At 39.2% G+C, this 19430-nt stretch overlaps 1 protein-coding gene across 1 annotated transcript in view; it reads left to right on the plus strand.

Annotated features, from left to right (window-relative positions):
* Positions 1-19430, plus strand: part of IPO9 (importin 9) — a 34829-nt gene that overhangs the window by 12658 nt on the left and 2741 nt on the right. The window contains exons 2-23 of the mRNA XM_082227483.1: positions 424-485; positions 2084-2170; positions 2409-2610; positions 3737-3825; positions 5063-5149; positions 6363-6482; positions 7226-7326; positions 7839-7897; positions 8300-8451; positions 8717-8815; positions 9238-9344; positions 10061-10200; positions 10602-10761; positions 11016-11242; positions 12006-12154; positions 13763-13891; positions 15418-15693; positions 16230-16396; positions 16645-16778; positions 17514-17633; positions 18575-18679; positions 18978-19054. Coding sequence (XP_082083609.1) covers positions 424-485; positions 2084-2170; positions 2409-2610; positions 3737-3825; positions 5063-5149; positions 6363-6482; positions 7226-7326; positions 7839-7897; positions 8300-8451; positions 8717-8815; positions 9238-9344; positions 10061-10200; positions 10602-10761; positions 11016-11242; positions 12006-12154; positions 13763-13891; positions 15418-15693; positions 16230-16396; positions 16645-16778; positions 17514-17633; positions 18575-18679; positions 18978-19054 — 2849 coding nt within the window. The remainder of the gene's footprint in view (positions 1-423; positions 486-2083; positions 2171-2408; positions 2611-3736; positions 3826-5062; positions 5150-6362; positions 6483-7225; positions 7327-7838; positions 7898-8299; positions 8452-8716; positions 8816-9237; positions 9345-10060; positions 10201-10601; positions 10762-11015; positions 11243-12005; positions 12155-13762; positions 13892-15417; positions 15694-16229; positions 16397-16644; positions 16779-17513; positions 17634-18574; positions 18680-18977; positions 19055-19430) is intronic.

Raw genomic sequence — 19430 nt, forward strand, 5'->3', positions numbered from 1 at the left:
TAATTTTAAAGCTTCACTTTCAAATTGTATGAGCTTCTTGCTTTGTAATGACCTTTTTGCTTTGTAAATCATTTGGTTGCAATGTCTGGTCCAACCAGACATTATTTTTTATCATCTATATTTGCGTATTAGTGGCAAAGTAATGACAAAGTGTTATTTTCTTCAAATGGTTCAGATTTCTAGATGTCCCCTCTTTTCTCCAACTTTCTGCTATAACCCATTCATTGAAAATACCTTTTGTTCATAGGATTTTTGAATTAAAAGGTTGGTGGAGAGAAGCTGAGAATAGGGCAGGAAGGAATGGACTGTGCAAGGAATAAAGGGTCACACATGGAAAATGACAATGTAGTTTCCCAAGTGTTATAACCTCTGAAACAAGATATTGTGTTACCAGTAGTTTACTTTTTTTTCTTTTAATTTCAGAATTTGGTGTTCACTTGGCAGAATTGACTGTAGATCCCCAAGGAGCACTGGCCATTCGTCAGGTCAGTCTCAAATAATTTAAAGTTAAAGTATTTGTTTGCCGAGCAGCTTCCTGTTATCCCTATAACCAGGTGAGCAATTATTTTGGTACAGAGGATGTTCACTTTTATGTATTATGACTCACTTCTCCCTGCCCCTTCCACAGATGTTAATACCACAGAGCTGAGTAGGAGTCCCTTAGCACCACTTTCTAGAAACAGCTGCCCAAATAGGAGTGGAACCACTGTAAAACAGTGCCCCAGTCTTCATCCTAGAGAGCCAGTGCAGAAGAATGCAGTCATCAGAACCTTGCCCAAGAAGGGAGCATTAGCTATGTTGAGATAGAAGCAGAACATACATATTACAAAATAGTAAGCTACTGCTGAAGTATGTCACATTTTCTGGTATAATCACGATGCCTTTCTTAAAATAGACAGACTGACATGAATAAGGACATTAAATTTTTAACATTTTATAGTTAAGCACATTTAAGTCCCATTAAATCAAATGAGAGAGAAGAAGAAGAAGAAGAGTTTGGATTTGATACCCCGCTTTATCACTACCCGAAGGAGTCTCAAAGCGGCTAACAATCTCCTTTCCCTTCCTCCCCCACAACAAACACTCTGTGAGGTGAGTGGGGCTGAGAGACTTCAGAGAAGTGTGACTGGCCCAAGGTCACCCAGCAGCTGCATGTGGAGGAGCGGGGAAGCGAACCCGGTTCACCAGATTACGAGTCCACCGCTCTGAACCACTACACCAAGAGCACATGCTTAAATTTCTCTCCTTGAAAACAAAAGTGCTTAACGTAGGAAGGATCATGCCAATCCAAAAGCGAGTGACTTCACTGGAATGTTGATAATGGCAGTCCTTATCTCCCTTGTCAGAGTGAGGAATGTAAGAAAGCTAACTCTTGAACATGGTATCGTGTAAGACAGGATGATGTCCTTGTAAAAAGTGTTCTTTTTGTCTATTGAAAAGTGCATTTATTGCCTTGCCTCTGAATGTTTACATTGTTTTATTACTGAAGCACAGACCACAACAAAATCCTCACTCTTTGCACATACCGTAGATTCCGGTGTATAAGACAACTTTTAACCCTGGAAAAGAGGTTAAAAAGTCGGGGGACGTCTTATACACCAGGTATGGGCAGCGCGGAGAGGAGCCCGCCCCCCGCTGCTGCTGCGGCGGCTCCGAAGTAGCAGCAGCGGGCGGCAGTCTCAGCTCCGTGCCGGGAGAAAACCGCCTGGTGCGGATCCCTCCCCCCCATTGCTTCTTTGGAAGCAGCAGAAATGGGCGGCAGGCTCAGCCCTGTGACGGGTGGCTTTCTCCCGGTGCTGGGCTTATAAGATGAACTCCCAAATTGCAGCTGCCAATTTGGGGGGGGGGGGTCATCTAATATGCCCAGTCGCCTAATACGCCGGAATCTATGGTATCTATGATGGTTGACATTCCTTTTCTTGTACTTTGACACCAAAGAAGCAGGCATCTTCTGAATTACCATGTTTATCTAATGTTGAGAGCTTTGCCCTTTCTGTGGGCAATCTAAGAGATAAAAAGGACCTTTGAAGACCTAAATTTCAACAGCTCAGTTTTGTTTTATCTTCCTTGCTTTCCTTCGCAGCTGGCTTCTGTGATCTTGAAACAATATGTGGAAACTCATTGGTGTTCCCAGTCAGACAAGTTTAGACCTCCTGAGACTACAGAAAGGGTAATACTTTCATTAATTGCTCAGTTACATAATGCTCAAGTTTGGAAGAGAGATGTGTTTCCTTGATTTCCAAGTTAAAGCCATTTATAAATGTATATAGAATTTTTTGTATAGGCTACATCTCAGCTGGATATTTACTGATACGTGACTTGGAATAGTATAGCATCTGAACATCCTACTGTGTTGTGCAAATGATTGGTGTCCCTTGCTAAGTTCCTCCACCATTCATTTTCCACAGGCAAAAGCTGCCATTAGGGAACTGCTTCCCAATGGGTTGCGAGAATCTATTAGCAAAGTACGTTCAAGTGTTGCGTATGCCGTTTCAGCGATAGCTCATTGGGATTGGCCTGAAGCTTGGCCTGAGCTTTTCAATCTGTTGATGGAAATGCTTGTCAGTGGGGATCTGAATGCAGTGCATGGAGCTATGCGAGTGCTTACAGGTATGTGAGGATTGTGTCGTCTTAACTGAGTAGTTCTTGCAACTTGTTTTGGGGCTTCCAAACCATTTTAATATGTTGACTTTTTTTTTTAGATAGGAAACTTGGTTTTGCCTTCTTTCTTTGCCTTATAAATTACATTGTTCATACTGCAGCTTGTAATATTGGAAATACTTTTAGTTCCCCCTCTCCTTATACAAATTTCTGGAAGCTGCGTAATGATAAAAAAAAAAGGTGTAGTAGTAGATGAGACTGTTGATTCCAGTAAATCTTCAGCAAATAATCCACTCTAGCCATCTCCCTTGCACGTAGTCACTAGTTCATCTGTCTAGCAGGGTACATATAACTATGGTGTTCATAAATGTTAAATTAGAACAGAAAAAAATCCAGTAGAACTGGGATTTATTTTTTATTACCTCTGCAGGGTTGGGTTTTTACAGAAGATTGTAATATAGCATCACGCTAACAGCATTTTTGTCAAATTTGTTCCCAATTGAATCTTGTAGTCCCCCTGTGCCACTTCAACTACACTGAATTCTTGAAACTGTTGAGTGAAATGTTAGATACTTTGGGTTTAGTCAAAAAGCAATCAGTGATTGCTCTGTTCGTGGACGCCACCATCCTCTTTTTGCGGATTTTCATAATGAACCTCTGTAGTTCTATCATGCCTGAGCCTTGGCTATACAATGTGAGAATTAGGGTGAATGTTAAGTGGATAATTTCAAAACAGTTGCATGTAACTCCTGAGAGAGAATTAATGCTGAATTCTGAATGACTCCTGTACTGGATATAAGCCTAGTTTTCACTGAGGTTGTAAAGCTATGGCTGGTTTAGATGTTGGGGAGAAGGCTAGGCTAGAACTCTTCAGCCTCATAGTTTAGTCCTCTGTGTACAAATATTTGTTATGTATGGTGGACTTCTTCAGTTATGTGAGCAACTGCCTGTAGTCTGAAGCAATACAACCCAGATGCAGTTTAACACCTCAGAAGGAAGTTGACTTCTGCTTTATGTAATCCTAAAAGGAAACTTAACCCTTGCCCATTTGTGAATGTGTGTGAACAATATGGAAGTGAGATGTTACTCTGAATAATCTCTGAATAAGTACTTTGCTACTTTTCTTTTTTTCTAGAGTTTACTCGGGAGGTGACAGATACACAGATGCCCCTTGTAGCTCCTGTTATTCTTCCAGAGATGTACAAGATTTTTACAATGGCAGAGGTATGGGTGAAAATGGATGACTTCCATCTAGTGGGAATAACAAAATTTTCATTAGAGGAACCATCCTACTAAGTACTGATATGTTTAGATCTATTATGCTCTTGCATAGTTAACGCATACTTCATCTAGCTTCTCTTCTAAATATGTACTTAGAGGATCCCTAGACAAGTTGAAATGTGGGTGTATGGCATGGGTGTAGCCAGGATTTTTGTTAGAGGGGGCAGGCCTTTTGTGGGGGGGGGCAGAACCTCAGTTAGCTATGTCTTTTTATTGATGGGGGGCAGCTGCCCCTCCCTGTCCCCCTTGACTACGCTCATGGTGTGTGGCAAGAACTATCCTCTAGGCGTGTTTTTGGCTCTGCTGCAAGAAGCTGGTGGCCCCTATGTGGTAGCTTCTGCATAATATAGACAGAGAAGATGCCTTTGGGCTTTGTTTTCATATTTCCAGGTCTAGAGTGATATTTATAAATATACTACTAGCTACATGCTATATCAAGGATTACACCAACACAAGTTGTATATAATGGTTTCTTCAATGCTTATCTGCCTCCTAAGCCAATTCTGTTAGTGCCCCAGTGATCCTAGTATTATTCTCACAGAGAGTGGTGTAGTGGTTAAGAGCAGTGGACTCGTAATCTGGTGAACCAGGTTTGATTCCCCACTCCTCCACATGCAACTGCTGGCTGACCTTGGGCTAGTCACACTTCTCTCTGAAATCTCTCAGCCTCACTTACCTCGCAGAGTGTTTGTTGTGAGGGAGGAAGGGAAAAGGAGATTGTTAGCCGCTTTGAGACTCCTTAGGGAAGTGATAAAGTGGGATATCAAATCCAAAGTCCAGTTATGTGATGATTCTAGATGAATATTTTACAAAAGGAAAATTTCTTACAAAAATGAGTGTTTTGCTTATTTTGGTTGTACAAGGAAATGATTTTCTCTCAGTAGAAACAGATTAATAAAGTATGTGTGACAGAAAATTAAATGTCACAACATTTAAGCTAAGAATGCTTTGAAAGGCTAGTTTGAAAGTATATATTATTCTATCTTAAAATATCAGTGAAAATCATGCTAATTTTAGGTTGTCTGCACAGTGAAAAATTAGAAAGCTAACTACTTTTTACTAGATACAATTCTGCAGAATTGTGAAGCAGGAAGAACTAGTATTGTGGGTGGCAACTGCTGATAACACATTAACAAACACTAGTCGTTTTCATATTTTGACAAGTTGCTTTTCCTGTTAGGTTTACGGTATTCGTACAAGATCACGTGCTGTGGAAATCTTCACTACTTGTGCCCATATGATCTGTAACATGGAGGAGTTAGAAAAGGTAAATTGTTGATTCCTTATTTATGAGTTCTGTTGATTGTAGTAGTATAATATTCTTTCCATTATACTTGACACAGGGTTGTACTAACTGTGATAGGTTAAAAAAGAGGTGACAAGATCAAAAATTTATTCTAGCATCATGAGTGAAAGGAGATTTGAATGTGAATTTTTATGTCCAAACCCTCCGATCTATACCCTGCATTGTATAAGACTAGAGTGTATGGAAGGTCGCCTGTTGGTGCGAAATGTGTTGCCAAACTGAGAGAATGGTAATTTCTATAATTTTAAGCATGACAGTCATGAACTTTTAACTTGGTTATAATGTGTGGCAAGGGGAGACCTCCAGCAGTCTCCCAGGAATGGAAGCTGGTATGCTTAGTCCATTTTTAGAGCCTATCTTGAGAGTAAAAAGGTAAAGGGACCCCTGACCATTAGGTCCAGTTGCAGACGACTCTGGGGTTGCGGTGCTCAACTCGCATTACTGGCGAGGGAGCCGGTGTACAGCTTCCAGGTCATGTGGCTAGGTCCAGGTCTGGCGAACCAGAGCAGCACACAGAAACACCGTTTACCATCCCACCGGAACAGTACCTATTTATCTACTTGCACTTTGACGTGCTTTCAAACTGCTAGGTTGGCAGGAGCAGGGACCAAGCAACGGGAGCTCACCCCGTGGCAGGGATTCAAACCACCAACCTTCTGATCGGCAAGTCCTAGGCTCTGTAGTTTAACCCACAGCGCCACCTGTGTGCCTTCATCTTGAGAGTAGTTGGATTCAAATGAGGCTTGCTGAATATGCAATCCAGTTGGTTGACAGTATTTGAGTGTATTGTGTTTGGGGGTATGGGGAGAAGCCAAGTAATTGAGGGTTTATGAAAGCAGCTACTGGAACACTAAGAGAGAGGGGGAAGCCAAGGGCAAGCTGAGCCATTTTGGGTGGGATTCAACCAACATCGGTTCATTAATTTTAGTGGGTCTACTGTAAGTTTTAGTTGAATACAAAGCTTGGAAACTAAGTGACAAATAAATGAGATGTAGAGATTATGTGTAGCTTAAAAATCTGCAGCAATTAGAACCGGTTAGTTGTTTTTAAGGAGGGAGACCATGAAGAGCTTTGGGGCATGTGAGTCACAAGTTTCCTTCACTGTTTTTTCCAGGGATAAGCAGTTTACACATTGCTATAACTGAAAACCAAATGATACTTTTTATTCTGGTAGGGAGCAGCCAAAGTCCTTATTTTCCCTGTGGTGCAGCAATTCACTGAAGCCTTTGTTCAGGCCCTACAACTGCCTGACGGACCTACATCAGATAGTGGACTTAAAATGGAGGTTTTAAAGGTAAGTATATAAAATACACCTGCATGTAAGCAGAGAACCTTTTCTTGAAAGTCTTGCTGTAGTGGGCAACAAAAAATGTGTTCTTAAGCTTTGTTTTTATTTACATGGTATGTGACATAACAATACTAATGTAGCAGTTAATAACAGGTGCCATTCAATTTAGGTAAACAAAATACAACACAACAGAGTTTCAGAAAATATCTTTCTTTAGAAACCCTTACAATAGGAGTAAAATAGCTCTGTTAGGGATCAAAAATAAGTATTCATTTTACAAATGCTACTCCTGGAGAAGTGGTATGAATGCCTTGTTAGAAATTATTTTATTATATATTTAATTTATCTAGAATGAGATTGGAGCATATAAGGCCAGGGGTTTGTGTGCAACCCTTTGTTTGTCCTTTGTCAGAACCCATGAATTAGCTTTTCGTAAGACAGTAATATGTTTCCGGTTGGGTTCTTAAAGATGGACATGGCTTTCTAGCTCTCCCATCAATTGTCAGCTGCTACCTCCTAATGACATAAATGAATCTATGGGTCATACTGTGTCTATGGATCATAGAATCAGAGAATAATAGATTCATGTTTGTGTTCATTTAATTACCCATTTCAGTATTAGCATTCACTTGCATATATATCAGACAAGTCTATTCTTCAGATGGAGAAATGTGAATATAGTGGTTTTTAGAGGGAAAATTACTAATTTTGTAAAAAAAAATTATTCTAAGGATCCTTTCCTTCTGCAGGCAGTGACAGCCTTAGTGAAAAACTACCCAAGGCATATGATTTCCTCCATGCAACAGATCCTTCCTATTGTGTGGAATACACTTACAGAAAGTGCAGCCTTATATCCTTTTTTCTGCATTTTGGAATAAGAGCAGATTTTCTAGAAAGATGTACTAAGGCAGGAAAAAGTAAACAGCAGTGGTGGTGTAAATTTGAACATGCAACAAGCATTTTACTCGCAAGCAAATGAACATGGATGCATCTGTGTCATAACTTGTTGTTTAGATCTTAGATTATCTCATTATCACTTTATTTGTATACCACCTCTTCACAAAAAGATTATTCTCTAAGTGGCTTACAACCCCGAGAAAAAAGTATCACATAATCAACAGCTGCAAGAAAAAAATCATTTTAACGTCTGTAATAAAGATGGCTGTGATATGCAGCCAGTTTGTCTATTTTTAAAAAAAGAATTAGCCACAATATGGTATTGATTTCCTGTTCAAGGGGTATTGTTGCTCACTTACGCTGACTGAAGTATACTAATTTCATTGCAAAGGATTTGGTCCTTAAAAAAAGGCGCCATGATCGGGTAGCATGTCAACTGAATCTATTTCTCCTTAACTAACATACCTATGTGAGAACAGAAGTAAATTACACAGAAGAAGTAGAAGATCCAGTGGATTCTGATGGTAAGAAACTGTTACAGGTGTGAGCGAAACTCTATCTAAACATCTATAAGAAACATCTGTAAGACACTCACAGCACATGGATCACTAGAAGAAAGAAGTCATCCTTGAAAAGCATGCTGTGCGACTATTATAAGATTATATTGTATATTGTAACTGACTAACTTAGGTGAAGCCAATAATTTTTAGTATATTTCTATATAACTAGAGTTGAGATTTTAAATGTTAAAACAGCAACATAAACAACAAGATCCTTGCTGTTGGCAAAGATTTGAAACTGTGTAAAAAAAAAAGAAATAGTTTGACTGTCATGCAATAAGTTGAATTAATTTTGGAAACTAATCATAATTTTTCCTATCACAGAAAAAGTTTGACTTTAACAATCTTTACTTTTTTCAAATTTAGGTGAAGTTTTGGGCTTTGAAAACCTAGTATTCAGCATATTTGAGTTTGTTCATGCTCTGTTGGAAAACCACAAATTTAAAAGCACAGTGAAGAAAGCATTGCCAGAGCTAATATATTACATCATTCTGTATATGCAGATTACAGAAGAGCAGGTAAGTATATTTACTGTACATTATTTTTTAGAAAATGATTTTTAACGCTTCGTATACAGCCTTTAAAGCTGAAAGCTGGTTAGAACTTAGTGATAGAAAATACAATATTTATGATTATTGAATCAGTTCCTTTGTAATAGTCTCCAGTGATCTGAAAAATAACATTGGAACCTTTCTGCATGTACTGGTTAATTTAGTTGCATGTATTCCTGAATAGGCTAAGGGTTTCCTATAAGTTACTGATGTATTGTGCTCTCCTTCTTAGATAAAAGTCTGGACTGCAAACCCACAACAGTTTGTTGAAGATGAAGATGATGATACATTTTCCTACACAGTTAGGATTGCTGCACAGGACTTACTGCTGGTAAGAAATAATATGCAGTGTTTTTGCAGTAATGGTAAATAGTAGTGATTTTTCACATGCAGCTTATACACAAAGACAAACCCATATACGTGGTGCTTGAGTATTTTCTTTAGAGCCACTTCATGTATGATTTATTTGAGATTCCTACATTGCAGGGGGTTGAACTAGATGGCCCTCAAGATCCCTTCCAACTCTATGATTCTGTGATTTCATTCCCTTTGGATATTCCACTAAGCATCTTGGAAAAAGTCAATCTGAAACAGAGAATGAAGATTTGAGGGCATTTCTATCATGCCCAGATTCTCTGTGTTCTAGGACTATGTACTTAAACATCTAGCTTGATTTTCAACAAGGTGTAGTGTGAAAAGAGTTCCCTTTTTTCTTGTCTGCAAAATGTATCCTATTGTCATACTTCTGTGTAGGCTGTTGCGACTGATTTCCAGAATGAGAGTGCAACAGCATTGGCTGCAGCAGCTACAAGACACTTGCAGGAAGCTGAGCAAGCTAAAAACAGTGGTGCTGAGCATTGGTAAGACTGGGCGGCAGCTATTCATTTGATGGTACTATCTCAGATTATTTAGCAGGCAACGAAAACAAATCAGTTTCATTGATTGATGTAGTCAGAAATGATATTAACTGAAAGTCTTAACTATTCCAGTTTCCAGCTGTTAAAATTGTATTTATAGTGCATATGCACTATATTGGTACTATTCGAATGCTAGTTAGATTATCCAAATTATTGTAGGAATTTTTTTTTGGGGGGGAGGACTATGCATTTTATAATCTAAGTTCCCAATTGGGGGTCCGTGTAATACACCTAGTGGGTCTGTGACACCATTCACATAACAAAAGCTACCATTGAGATATCAAAATTTTCAAAAGTAGGGGGTCAGTGGCTTGACTCTTGAAAACGGGGGCCTCAGTGCTTAGCTAATTGGAAACCACTGATCTGATTAAATCTGTTAATGGAGTCAGATTAATAGAAAAGCATAAATTCGTTCATAATACAATTTACAGCAGTTCTGAATGGCTTAACTTTCCCCCAGTTCCCCCAGTACAGCATTTTATAGAAATTCTTTTCCACTTTCTTTTTAATTATACAGTACTCCATGTTTACAGTTCATATATACAAATATTTACCTTTTGTGTTATTAAGGGTAACAAAACATCTGTATAATTTCTCCAGAAGTAAATTAGAAAAATGAAATATTGGAAGACCTAAGTTAACTTATTTATTTATTGCAGGTGGAAGATACATGAAGCTTGCATGCTGGCTTTAGGTTCTGTCAAATCTCTTATCACAGACAGTGTGAAGAATGGTAGAATACACTTTGATATGCATGGATTTCTAACAAATGTAGTTCTTGCAGACCTCAACCTGTCAGGTACTTCATCATTTGGTTTACTGATTGGTTCCTAGAAAATAACCTGAAACTCAAGCTGTGTTGGAGAAATTGTTACCCATAGATTTCTAAACTTAAGATAAACTAGCCTAAAACATTAACATCAAAATATTAACGCAGGAGGGAGGCATTTGCTAAAATGAAGTCCATAAAATGTAAATAGCAGGAGCTTCAGTGTGGGAGAGGCGTTTTACTCTGAGTAGACCCATTGCAATTCATGAAGATGACTAATTTAAGTCCATTAATTTCAGTAAAGTTACAATGAATAAACAGTTGAAGACCATTCTGTAACTCTGTATACAGCTCTTCTCAATAATATATTGGATCCTTCTGTTTAATAGTAATGAGAGAGAAATGCACGAACGCTTTTTTCCTTCTTCCAGTGTCTCCTTTCCTCCTTGGTCGTGCTCTTTGGGCTGCCAGTCGTTTCACAGTCGCAATGTCTCCAGAGCTCATCCAGCAGTTCCTACAAGCCACAGTTAGTGGTCTTCATGAAACTCAACCCCCTTCTGTTCGAATTTCTGCAGTAAGGGCTATTTGGGGGTAAGTAGGTCAAGAAATGAAACCTATATTAGTTGATTGTAGGCTTATACAAGGAAATGTTCACAATTTCTTTCTGTGACAATGCTGAAGCTGTAACCTTGACTCTGTGATTATGACAGTGCATATCTACTCAGAAATAAGCCCTAACCAGAGTTATGTCTGGATAAGTATGGATAGGATTGCAGCTTGAAAGAAATATTGGACACCATTACTATATTACTGACTGTTGATGTTTTTTGGGTTTTCCCTCCTAGGTACTGTGACCAGTTGAAGATATCTGAAAGCACCCACGTCTTGCAGCCTTTCCTTCCCAGTATCCTTGATGGACTAATTCACTTAGCAGCTCAGTTTAGTTCTGAGGTCCTCAATCTTGTGATGGAAACACTTTGCATTGTCTGCACAGTAGATCCAGCCTTTACAGCAAGTGTAGAGAACAAGATCTGCCCCTTTACCATTGCCATCTTTCTCAAATATAGTAATGGTATGTGCTCAGGCAAAACTATTAATGATCATATTATGGATACAGATAATCTTCATAAAACTATCTTCAGTTAACAGGGTTATGTATGTGTTGGCTTTCCCAATGCCTTGTTGTGAAAGACAACTTTGAAATTTCCGTGGATAGGAAAATCCACCAAGAAATTGTGTTTGACATTCTCATTTCTTAATCCATGAAAATGTCCCAGCTACAGCTTGGTGAACTTGGTAGTTATAATAATTAGAGCTATATATTATTTCAATCCTGTTTTCTCGTAAATAATGCCATAAATTTTGAGGTGTGGTTGATCAGAATCTCTGCATCTTTCTTCACCCAGTTCTGGTAGCACCTCTTCCGCCCTTTGCATTTAATAATTACTGTTAGTAGCTAGGAGCAAGGGACATATTTTAAGTATGTGGAAATCAAGCATTCTTTCCCACTGTTTAGTCTTTTACTCTTGATTGTTGATACTTCTAACCAGATATCATGACATTGGGACTGCAGATGAGTCAAGCTAAGGCATCCCCACATACAATGCACGAATCACCAAAGGCAAACATCACAGCTGTGACTTTCTTTCTGACCTTTATAATTTAAAATAAACTGCTTTGTTTAGGCAGAAAGGAGGAACCCTGCCACATATAATGGAAGAGCATCATATTTGATCTAGGAGGATTTAAAATTAGCATGCCTCATTTCCTTACTTCAGTAATATAATTTGATGTAATTTTATACTCTTGGTAATTGGGTGTTTTTCTTGCTTTAGATCCTGTTGTGGCCTCACTTGCTCAAGATATCTTTAAGGAATTAGCGCAAATAGAAGCCTGTCAAGATGCAATGCAGATGCGATTGATCCCAACCCTTGTCAGCATCATGCAGGCTCCTGCTGATAAGATTCCAGCAGGGCTTTGTGCAGTAAGTATGAGGGTATCTTCTCAGAACGTGAAATGCTTTATATAGCCTAATGCGGTTTATAAAAACAGAAATATTTTTTATTGCTGAAAAATACATAGTCATGAAAGAGAAGGGCATACAGTTGGATCGTGTCTTATGTGTGGGTTTGGTTTCTGACAAAGCACATATACACAAAATTGTGTACAGGCAACTCCCAACTTGCATGCAATCTACTTACATACAACCGCACACATGCACAGTGCCAGGAACCTGAAAGTTGTGGAAGAGACCTGGAAAGTCTGACTCACGGGGAGACTCCAGAGCCACAAAAGATCGGCCTCTTTGGGCTCTGGGGATGGTCTCTTTGCAAACCACAAGGACTCTCCGGGGTGCTCCCCTCTTACGCGCATTTCACTTATGCATACAGGGGCTCGGAACATAATCCCCATGTAAATGGAGAGTCGCCTGTAGGAAGAAGAAATTCCACCAGCAGCAACAGGTCGTTCTTCCTCTCACTGGCAGCAGCAAGCACTTGAGCAACCCGCCAACTGCTGCTACAACCCAGCGGCCTTTCACAGCTTCTTTGGCACTTGCAGATCTGCCCTGCCTCTTCATCTCTTCTTCTTGTCCCCTGCCACTATGAACCCTAGCACCTCCAGCTACCTAATGGCCTCAAGAAGTACAGCACTGCTGGGTTCACCCTCTCTTTTATTGGCAGCCAGCGGGGTGGTAGGGGCTGCGCCCCACTGCTCTCCCACCTTCCAAGCACAGCATGTTGCTGGCACATACTGGAGGAAGTGAAGCAGAGATAAGGTGCTGTGAGTTCAGTATTGTACAATAAAATGGAACCAGTCCTCTACTCTTTGCCATTACACAGCTACACAGTGCCGAGCTCCCTGTGCCTCTCCCTCCCATTCAAGCAACATGCTATGTTTGGAAGCCAGGAGAGCAGTGGTACCTCACCTCTGTTGCCAAGGCACATGTGGAGAGGGAGAGGGGTTATGGGGCCAGGTGGGGTGGGCCATTGCTAACTGGGAAGCCCCCTGAGGTGCCCTTGTCCACTCCACTGGGGGATATTCCTTGTGGAGAAGTGATGGGAACACCATTTTGAAACGGGACCCCCCCTTCGCTCCCCACTTGAGGAAGACCCACTGCAGCTGGATCTGCATAAATAGAATGCATGTAAGATGTGCTCCCACCATATATATTTTGAGAACAGTGCACATACCTTGTCTTTGGTCCTTTAGGTCTCACAGTTAGTTATTTCAGTAACTGTTTCTTGGTAAAAACTGAACCGTTAACCAGATTGAGAGGATTTTTCACAGTGTTTGGACCAGGCACGTTAGTTGAATTTAAATATAATTTATTTCCATGAGAGCTAGTCATGACTAATGTAACTCTTCGAGTTCAACGGGACCTAAGTTCAACATCTTAATTTGGTTCTAGCCAGCACACTGAAACTACCACTCTTCTGACTACTCTTGATGCGACCATCTGGAAGAATCTCTGCAAGAATATTTTGCAATGACAAAAATGTTTTCTGCAAATTAATCTGCTTCTTTCCTGATGTTGTGCTGTGTCTCCTTATTCCAAAACTACTCACCATCTATCTGAATTTTTCTTTTTCAGACTTCAATAGACATATTAACAACTGTTGTAAGGAATACTAAACCTCCCCTTTCACAGCTCCTAATCTGCCAAGCTTTTCCTGCTGTGGCTCAGTGTAGTCTACACACAGATGACCATGCTACCATGCAGGTAATCATTTTTTGGAAGAGGGAAGTTTTTGTTAGATCTTGCATTGTCTGTAAGCTTCTGAGTTGAAGCCAGCCACTTCATACTGCATATCATGTTTAGGTTTATGGACTGGAAATTGCAAGTGGATCTGTTATTGAAAGCATAAGTATCTTGTTTTTATTATAATTCTTGGTCATAGTAACTTGAAATTTACCTTGCTTAAGCCCCCAAAATACTAGAGCGAGTGAGTACCTCATGCTCCTCTCTTTTTCTTTTGGTAATCTATCATAGAATCTATAATCTATCATTTCTCTTAATTCAAAGAGAAATAAATGGGTTTGATAGTACCTTGAGAGTATTTTTTCGTAACTTTTTTATTGTAGAATGATATAACTTTTCATAGGAGACTGTCTATTCTTAGACTATTAACACAACTCAAATTATATGATTGAATTGGAGAGAAGCAAGAAACCTAAAGATGAATTATATTCACAGAGGAATATTTGAAAGGAGGTTGTGAGTTGAAGTCCAAGCTCCTCACGTAAACCAACCTGGACATTGTGATCATCATCTGAGACCCTTCTCAATGTACCCCTTCCACAGAAATTCTGAAGGGTGGAAACATGAGAATGGGCCTTTTCAGTGGTGGCTCCTGTTTGTGGAATGCTCCCCAGAGGCTTGCCTGGCATCATCTTTATTTATTTTTAGGTGGCAGGCAAAAACGTTCCTTTTTACATGGAGTTTTGACCATTAATTTGAATGTTATTAAGTACTTACGATTTCTTGTAGTGGGGCAGGATCTTTAAGACCTGTCTTCTGTTTGTATAGATTTATAAAATAGTTTTTGGATGTTTTTGGTAGTGCTTTTGTAATTGGTTTAAGTAGGTCACTTTTGTGAGCAAAGTGATGAATAAATGAAATAAATAATACATAATAGAGTTTGCATGTACTTGAGGCAAGCTTCACTGACCTTGATTTCCTAGGAAAGGTAGTTCCCATTCAAATCCAAAACAATAACTCATAAAGCATAAACTAATGAATTATGGGGTCCTTTCCATCATGTCTTTGTTGGCACTGGTACTACTGTGCCTGAAATACAGGTAAGTTGTTATTGCTTAATAAGTAACATTTCCCCAGTTGAGTCTTTCACAGCTGGCTGGCTGGCTGTAGATCATGTTTATATTCAGATACAGTTCCAGGATTTGTCTCCCATCTATGCAGCAGCTAACAAGACCAGAAATGCATCTTGTGTTTTCATAGCATTCTCTCAATGCATGAGCTCAGAATATTGTCATCATAACAGATTATTCCCAAGTGCCAGTTTTGCCAGATAAAAATGTTTTGGTGGCACTCAGGACTATTTCCTAGCCCTGGCATAAAAGGAAAGGAGCAAGTTTGCATGAAAAAGATATTCCACATACAGTTTTTGAATCGTACAAACTCTTGCAAGTTAGTTTGTTTCCTTTGGGCCTATAATGCTGTTTGTTAAATGTCTGAAGCACTTGGCAGGTTGAAAGTGTGTATTCTCACGTACTTTGTTCTTTCAGAATGGGGGTGAGTGTCTACGTGCATACATTTCAGTCGCTCTGGAGCAAATTGCACAGTGGCATGATGAGCAAGGCCACAATGGACTGTGGTATGTGATGCAGGTGGTGAGCCAGCTTCTTGATCCACGCACTTCAGAATTCACAGCTGCCTTTGTAGGCAGATTAGTTTCCACGTTGATTTCTAAAGCAGGGAGTGAATTAGGAGAGAATCTCGACCAGATTCTGAGAGCAATTCTTAGTAAAATGCAGCAAGCAGAAACACTCACTGTAATGCAGGTAAGAGGCCCAAAACTTAAGTTGATGAAATGAGTTGCCTTGCCCAAACCCCTTGATGTATTTAGCTATACTGTAGTTTTATACATGAAGATGACCTGGCTTAGAGCAAAGCCAATTTGGTGAGGGATATGTTCACTAATGCCTGGCGGGATGGTATTCCAGTTGTAAGTGGGTGTTCTGAACTGAACTCACAAGTTTGTTTATCCATTGCTTATGAAGCAGTATATTCCCTATGATTACCACAAATATTGTATTAGCGTACAAAACAACTTGTGTTCATCACTGCTACTTAAGCAGAGAACTTCTAAAATTATATTTGAGATGCATCATGAAAGATGACTAAGCTTCTTAGCAGGGTTCATGGGGACTAGGTGCTTTGTAACTTTTTCAGTCAAGTTCAGTGACTGATCCTGCAATCCTTTTTTGGTTTTGCAGGATGTTATTGTTGAGTTCAGTTTCAAGCATTATTGGTAAAACCACTGAAATTCCCAAAATACAAAAGTCAAAATGTCTGTCTTACTTTGTCTCTCTTGCAGTCTTTGATCATGGTATTTGCTCACCTGGTTCATTCTCAACTTGAACCACTACTGGAGTTTCTTTGTAGTCTACCTGGGCCAACAGGCAAGCCTGCCCTGGAGTTTGTGATGTCAGAGTGGATGAGTCGACAACATTTGTTCTATGGACAATATGAAGGCAAGGTCAGGTAAGGTGTCCCTTGATCACATGTATGCCTTGAAATACTTGAGCATGCTCATACCTTTCATTTTAAAAGAATCCTATGTCATTGTAGATAGTTGTTTGTTCCTGGTTTTGCTTTAATAACCTGCTCTTTGAACAAACCACTCTGCCTAAATTTGTAGATAAGGGGAAACTATAGTTCTAAAGTCTTGTAAATAGGATGACAGTAAGAATGGAGCTGATCTTCAAGCATGTGCCTCTTAAAATTTTCAGCTCTGTAGCCCTGTGTAAACTCCTCCAGCATGGTATCAATACAGATGACAAGCGACTGCAGGATATCAGGGTAAAGGGAGAAGAAATATTTAATATGGAAGAAGGAATACGCACACGATCAAAAGCAGCTAAAAGTAAGTGTTATTCTTTCAAGATTGAATCAGCCAGAAGTAAGAGGCATAGAAAGTCCATTAAAATATGCTACAACTCCCATCAAAACCAGTGGGACTTAAGTGCCACTGATAGAGAATTAAAAGCTTTGAAAGTTATGACATGTACATCTTTTTCTGGTCTTTTTCAGACTAATGTACAATGCAAGGCTTACACAGACATAAGAGATTTGATAGTTGTTGAATATTAAATGCATGTTGGTCAGAAACAGTGAACAGTTGCTGACTTACAAATAGCAATCGTATATAGAAGAGTGCCACCTTTTAAATAATAAGATAAAGTGATGATGACTGTGCAAAGGATTGGCATTTAGTCATCCAGTTCTCCCTGATGCTGCAAATGTAACTGCTCAACAGGATGTATACTCAGTCACTAGTTTGGAAAACAATGTTAAAGGGATCATTTGTTGTTTAGTCGTTTAGTCATGTCCAACTCTTCGTGACCCCATGGACCAGAGCACGCCAGGCACTCCTGTTTTCCACTACCTCCCGCAGCTTGGTCAAACTCATGGGATCATAGTGAATATATAGTGTTGAAAAGAGTTGACTACTGCTGCTTTTTGTGACAACTTTAAAGACTGAAGAGTTTAACAGATTTGGAATGCCCATTCAGACAGTTGTGAACGTTTACGTAATTACATCGAGTTTCCTAAATTCTTAGCTGTATGTATAGATTTTCCCCCCCTCTGTTTTTCTCAGATCCTGAACGCTGGACAAACATTCCTTTGTTAGTTAAAATCTTAAAATTGATAATAAATGAACTTTCTAATGCAATGGAAGCAAGTTCTTCTCGACAAACTGCTGCAGAATGGAGTCAAGGTACAACACTGATGTGGCTTTCAGTCTTTATGGTGGTTATCATTTGGTGCCATCCAATATGTTGCAGTGGTAAAGAGTTTCAGACTAGGCCTAGGAAGACCAGGTTCACGTTTCCATTCTGACATGAATCTCACACTAGGGCCCGTCACTGTCTCTCAGCCTAGCTTACCTCACAAGGTAGTGGTGATGATAAAATGGAGGGATAGGGACCCAAGTATGCTGCAATGAGCTCCTTGGTAAGATATCAATGTAATACATTAAAATATATGACTGCTGCTTCTGTAGCACAACATGTCAACTATGCCCGCATGGTGTATGTGGGTGTGGGTGTGTTTGGTTTTAATTTTTTTAACCCATAAATCATAGAGAATGCTCACATGCTGTGGACAATCTTAGATCTGCACTAAGCTGCATGAGAGCTCAGGTGTTTAGAGAATAGAAGTCCTGGGAATAGGTCTTCTTACTTAGCAGTGAGAGCTCTGCCCCCTTTATATGCCCCAATTCTATGTAATTTTCCACAGTGACTAGAAATACTAAGTATTCCATGAAACAAATATTTTCAATTATAAGTATGTGAATTACTAACCAAAATAATATAACAAATTTACATAGCATTAAATACAATTTTAAAATAGTACTTAATTGTAGGTATATGTGCTTAGAATTGAGCTTTCTATATACCCATATAGAGCATTCCATTGTCAACCGTGGCACTTTCAGTTTATTTTTCTTTTTGGTGAGAATTGCAGCTTCCTTGGTAATATTCTGCTTGCTCAGAAATGTACAGCTCTGTCCAAATTGAAATTTCCAGTATGCCTCCTAGTTAAAAAGTGATGTCCAGGTGGTGAACGTTACATCAAAGCAAAACGTTACATCAACGTTACATCAAAAACAAAAAAACACACTCCTCATGGCAAAACTATTTCTCTCTTAATTAACAGAGGAATCCAATGATATGTGGGAAGATCAAGAAGAGGAAGAGGAGGAGGAAGACGAAGGGTTAACAGGGCAGCTATTGTCTGATATTCTTGCTACAAACAAGTATGGTGAGCAAAGCAGTTCTAAACTTGTGAAGATTATTTGTGCAGGGAGCGGTAGACCCAAACCTTTAGTAAAAGTATTTTACAAACCACTTTCACTGTGTTGTTTACAAATGTGACTTGTATAAGAACTGAAATAACACCAATTTATTTCTTCTTTCAAATGTATTCAGTGTCTAAATAAAAGTGTTGTAGTTCCTTTCAGTGCAAAAAGTGTATGCAAAAAAGACAGATTTCTGTAATTGTGCATGTTGGTGTTTTCTTGCCAATATGATGGCTCACATATCACATTGTTTGTTTACAGATGATGATTATTATGAAGATGATGATGAAGACGATCCAGATGCACTGAAGGATCCTTTGTATCAGATAGACCTACAGGTAGGTTGAATGATCAAGGTTTTATTGCTGTTTACTAATCTTTTTAAATACTTTTTCTAATAAATACTTATTCTAAACTTTTAAAATACTTAATTCAGATACCTGGAATACAGTTAATACTGTTGAATACTTACTTGAATATTTATTCTCATCTGTTTAACATGCCCTCACAACAGCATGAAGCTACTGTAATTAACTTTGAAAGCTTTATATCACAGTAATGCATAGCACCACACATAAGGCTGTAGACAAAAATCAGTACATCCATCTGGTGGTCAGTAAATAAGGGGCCTCAGAAAGAACAATCTAGATTTCTCTGTGTTGCCAGCCAGTGGTCCTGAATATTGGGATGTAATAGTGCTCTGCTGCTGTTCTT

Source organism: Podarcis vaucheri, assembly GCF_965113315.1.
Source record: "Podarcis vaucheri genome assembly, chromosome: 6".
NCBI classification, from domain to species: Eukaryota; Metazoa; Chordata; class Lepidosauria; order Squamata; family Lacertidae; genus Podarcis; species Podarcis vaucheri.